This window comes from Homalodisca vitripennis, unplaced genomic scaffold, assembly GCF_021130785.1.
Source record: "Homalodisca vitripennis isolate AUS2020 unplaced genomic scaffold, UT_GWSS_2.1 ScUCBcl_7307;HRSCAF=14940, whole genome shotgun sequence".
NCBI lineage: Eukaryota > Metazoa > Arthropoda > Insecta > Hemiptera > Cicadellidae > Homalodisca > Homalodisca vitripennis.
In genome coordinates, this window is record NW_025783485.1 from 8048 (window position 1) to 13464 (window position 5417).

The window sequence follows — 5417 nt, forward strand, 5'->3', positions numbered from 1 at the left end:
CTCCTCCCTATATATTTTTCTTAAGTTGAGACTTAGAAAAATTAATGTAAAGTAGCTAAAGGGGTAGACTTTAATAAGCGGCCTACACTCATTATTCTATTGCTATTATTCATTAATTTGATCCGAAGGAATAATTCAATTATTTTAATTAGTAAATAATTATAAATATTACAGTTGATTTAACTTAGCATATGATTGATGTAGTAATTTTATTATAAACAAAACAGCAAGAAGTAACTAATATTTTGAGACTTTCAAAATGGCGATGAATATGAGGAAAATATGTCAGATATTTCTCTCAAGTGACGAGATTTGTTGATGAAGTGGCTTTAACATGTGTTTTGGCTCCTGGTATGGACCTTCATGGGGAAAATTCTTTCCTCCATTTCACAAAAGCGGTTACTCATTGATATCAAGTTGGGCAAGTTATAAATATTGTAAGGTTTCTTTGATATCTAAGTCCAGGCCATAGTTGGTTTTATTGTTTTGTAATATTATTGTTAAATTTATCTTTTTAAAATTGTAATGAGCGGGATTCTTCTTGTTACGGTAATTTATTACAACTCTTATTGTGCGTACGATTTTTACATATCGAAGTTGGATAATATACCGAATTGGGGTAGGGTACGATAAGCGGACCCGGTTTTTTATGTTGAAGAATTTAATCATTGATACCTAATATTCCCATCTCAAATCCTAGATTATCAATCGATATAATATTACCTATAGTCATCAATAACAATTATATGTTTTAAATTAAAATATGAATTTAATATTTACAGTGATCAAACACAAATTATTATAACCAAAATTAGGAAAATTGAAGACGATCGTATTTGCTCCTCTCACAGTTACAGTTGTTTCTTTCTCACAAATTTCACATAATGGGTTTTTTCGGTACGAATCCAACATATTGAAGCCACGAAAAACAAGTCTTATCATCTTTCAAAGGAATGTCGTGTAGTTTTATAAAATTGAAATATTACCTTATGTGTATTATTTGAAAGTGTATACAGCTGTTTATATAGATTATTTAAGTTAATTGCTCAAAATAATTAATCAGGATAGATTGATTATATCGATGGTTATGATTAAATAATATTGTTTTGATATAAAAAAACCGCGTCCGCTTATCTTACCCTACCCCCGAATTGTTCGATAATAGCAATCGATAATAGAATAACGAGTGTAGGCCGCTTATTAAAATCTCCCCAGCCTTACTATAATGGAATTACCCAGCCAGGACATTTTCTAACTTGTTCAAGTTGAACAATAAAATATCTGACCATTAGTTATTTCTCCACTAAACCCTATCTCATTCCATTAAGATCTCAAGTAACTGTAGTAACCAAACAATATACTATATTTGTATTTTATAGTAACTAAACCCTATCTAATTCCATTAAGATCTCAAGTAACTGTACTAACCAAACAATATCCTATATTTGTATTTTATAGTAATACAGGATAAATAATCTCATTAAATTTGAATAAATTTTCAATATAGAATGATATAGGTTATATTACCAGTTTCTCTATAAAGTAATAGACTTAATTTACCTGAGTTATTCTATCCGCATTGATTTGATCAACAGTAGGAGCCGGTCCTTTAGACTTCTGAGTTATCGAAGAATTAGTCATTTCAGGCAGCCAAATATTAATTAAAAATTCATTCACAACACTAACAAACGTTCAACAATGTACGATTACCGACGCGAAAGTATAGGTTATGATTCGTTTCAAAACAAAAAAAGGCATGTGGACCCAAAACAGAAACATAAACATACACGATACACAGACAGACGAAACAGTCATTTATTTTTGAGCTTTGATATCTGTTTTACATTCTTCTATGGCCAAAGAGTATAAATATCATAAATAAAAGTAATGAAGGTAATGATCAGAAAAGTACAAGAATGTTATACATAATGTTATACATACTTCTGTAGAAGATATTGAATGCATCTTTTTGTCTGTTAAGGCCAATAAGTTAGATTTACCTATACTGATTGGAGGAGTCTAATATTCCACCACAACAGCCCGCTGTCACCTACACCCGCTACTGCAGTGCAGTCGATGAAGTTTTCTCAGATGGTACTACTTTTTGCCACAGTTTGTTGCTGGGGGACTTCAACTTGCCGGATGTGGATTGGAATCGAATTGATCCTCTCGCTTCTAATGGAGCTGCTTCCTATATTATTGAAAATGGGCAGCCACTTATAGTTTAACCCAGATAAATGCTGTGCTCAATCTGCGCGGGGTGTTGTTGGATCTCATATTTGGCTCTGACCCCTCTGTTTTGGTTACTGCTGCCCTTGATCATCTATTGGCCTATTGAAACCTGCTCACCCGGCTATTTGTTGTGAAATACCTTCTCCCCAAATGACTGTCGATGACCAACGTGTAGTCTACAATTTTATTAAATGTAATGTGGGTGAAATTGCTCGAAGATTGCATTATTTACTTGGAACTGTTCCAATATGACCTGCCTGATGTTTCTGATTTCTTCAATGATCTGTTGGACAAGATTCGGAGTATTGTGATCGAAAACACACCTACTAGGAAGGTTGGCAAATCAAGGTTTCCCATTTGGTTCACGGCCCGAGTTGAAGAGGATGACAATTCTTAAGAAGACTGCTCACAAGCGATACAAGGTCACTAATCGACTTTCAGATTACGAGGAATTTAGGCATGTCCGCGCTCTCTGCAGGGACCTCAGCTCTGAATGTTATAGGGGTTATATTGCACATGTAAATGGTTCAATTCCCAGGAACTTTAAGTCCTTTTGGAGCTTTGTCAATGGAACTTTGGGAAGTCATCGGACACATCTGACTCATATACCCTTGGAGATCGTATGGCTTCAACTCCAATTACAGTTTGTGATCTTTTTGCCGACCATTTTTCTTCCGTATACTCTGCTTCAAATGTAACTGTGCCACCATATAGTTTTGATACTACATACAAATTTATCTCTTCTTGTGTGTTCGAAGTTGATGAAGTTAAACGAAGGCTTGATTTACTGGATCCCTACAAGGGTACTGGCCCTGATGATATACCTCCTCTAATTCTCAAGAGATGCAGTGATATTCTTGCTCCCCAGCTAACCGTTATCTTTAATAAGTTTCTACTCGAAGGTGCTTTTCCCGGATAGACTCAAGTCCAGCTTTGTGGTTCCTATACACAAGTCCTCAAATATTGAGGATGTCCGAAAACTACCGCCCAGTTGTCATACAGCCTGCACTTGGGAAGCTGTTTGAATCACTTGTACTGGATCGCATTGGATTTTCCTTTCGCCACATTCTTACATCTGCGCAGCATGGTTTTGCAGCCGGAAGATCAACTACTACTAACCTTGCATTGTATGAAAGCTTTATCATCGCAGCTTTTGGAGATGGAATGCAGGTTGACACCGGTTATATTGACTTCTCCAAAGCGTTCGACACTGTGAGTCATCCGCATCTTCTCGCCAAACTTAACGCATATGGTATCACTGGCAATTCTACAATGGTTTCAATCATACCTGGCAGACCGTAGTCTTTCTGTGAAAGTTTTTGGGTGCCACTTCTCGGCCTTTTTTATGCTACATCGGGGGTGCCTCAGGGATCTCATTTGGGCCCATTCTTGTTTACTGTATTTCTCAATGACTTGGTGGATGTTATCAACGTAAGATGCTTGCTTTTCGCTGATGATATTAAGGTTTTTTGTCCTATTTCATCCATTGAGGATTGCCATCTGTTACAACGTAACTTTAAGAGAATCGAAGAGTGGTGCCTACTCAACGGAATGAGACTGAATGCCGAGAAGTGTGCTATTGTAACATTTTCACAGGAACTCCAAGCCCTTTGATATTTGATTACTGTCTAAGCAACACTATACTTTGCCGTAAGTCTTACATTAGAGACCTTGGAATTGGGTTGTCTTCGGACCTAAGCCCTGAATTACACATAGACATAATCACCAGGAAGGCTGCTAAGATGTTGGGGTTTATCATAAGAACTTCTAGAAGCGGGTCTTTAGTGTGAGGCGATGAAGATAGCATATACAGCGCTAGTTAGATCTGTGTTGGGAGTACGGCTGTGTTGTGTGGTGTCCCTACCAACTTGGACATATTCAGCGACTCCAGAGCATACAAGATCGCCTTTGTTAGATAATTGGTACCAAGCTGGGATACAACTACAGTGAAGTTCCCTTGGAGTTGGTAGCGGATCAATTGGGGCTGGCTCCATTATATGCGAGAAGGAGACTGCATGACCTGGTGTTTGCAGAAGATCCTCACTGGCGATGTAGATTGCTCGGAGTTACTCCACCTCATTAATGTCTGCAGAGTACTGGCGGTAGAACTCGGTCTCTGACATCTCAGAGTACCTGGTGAACTCGGTCTCTGGACATTGCTCCACCAACTATGAATTTCACAGTGTCATCCCCAGATTACACCGGCTTGGTAACCTAATCTGCCATCACCACGACTTTTTTTGCAATAGTGTGTCATCGCTGAAAAGGATATTTTTATTATTGGGCTACACTACGTAAGCATTATCTGATACTGGATAGTTAGAGCATTGTTATACCAGTTCGTTTTATAGCTCTTTTGTATTTTATTGTTGAATTGTACTAGTTACTGTGTTTGTTGATTATTGCCCTACTATATTTCGTAAATAGTTATTGCACCTTGCCGATATTGCAGTTATTTTCAATGTGTTTTTCTATGTAGATATTATTGTTATTTATTACTTAATATATTTATTTTGTATATAAACTGTATATTTTTAGATGTTAATGGCATGTACTGGTTGCATGTTGTTGGTTGTTGTATTAATTTGTTTTATGGTATATGAATCTATACAGTCTGCTCGTGTATGAACTAGTCATAATGAATCAAATGTATTGCATGTCTGTCAGTTGTTTATTTATGCCTAGTAGCTTTATTGTGTTTTAGCATATTGTATTTGGCATATTGTATTGTTTGCATGTAGCCTACATAATTTTCTTGGCTTCTCTCCTGTTGCATGAGTATGATTCACTTAAGATGAAAGTTTTGTTTTGTTTTGATTGTATATATTGCCATCTTGTGGAAACATGATCTATTATTATATTACTTGTAAAAATGGTGACAACCGTGTATAAATAAATAAATAAATAAATAAAAAAGAAAACTTAGTGCCTATGTCCTACGTAGACTAGAGAATACAGTCACGGCTCTCTGAGAGATCACGGTTTCAAATGCCAAGGAGGGCCCAATCATGATAGGAATAATAGCCACAGTGGCCCTGAAAACAAGCCAGAATAGCCAAGAGCTGAGGCTTAAAAGAGAATTTAACAAGAAAAAGGTGCCTACGATTTCTTGTCACTATTAAACAAGCTTAGCAACACCAGAGAACGATAGTTTACAGAACTGAGAAATTCCTTATTGACAGACA

The 5417-nt window shown here is 36.5% G+C and overlaps 1 protein-coding gene across 1 annotated transcript; it reads left to right on the forward strand.

Annotated features, from left to right (window-relative positions):
• The first annotated feature begins 3201 nt into the window (after window positions 1-3201).
• Window positions 3202-4315, forward strand: LOC124374157. The gene is made up of 2 exons (XM_046832420.1): window positions 3202-3444; window positions 4148-4315. The coding sequence occupies exons 1-2, from the start codon at window positions 3202-3204 to the stop codon at window positions 4313-4315; spliced, it is 411 nt and encodes a 136-aa protein (XP_046688376.1).
• Window positions 4316-5417: the final 1102 nt, after the last annotated feature.

Excerpts from the sequence above, each read along its gene's own strand:
- LOC124374157 (XM_046832420.1), top strand. The coding sequence starts at position 3,202 with ATGTCCGAAAACTACCGCCCAGTTGTCATACAGCCTGCACTTGGGAAG. Across the intron at positions 3,445-4,147 it reads TCTCCAAAGCGTTCGACACT|ATAATTGGTACCAAGCTGGG; the intron begins GTGAGTCATCCG and ends CGCCTTTGTTAG.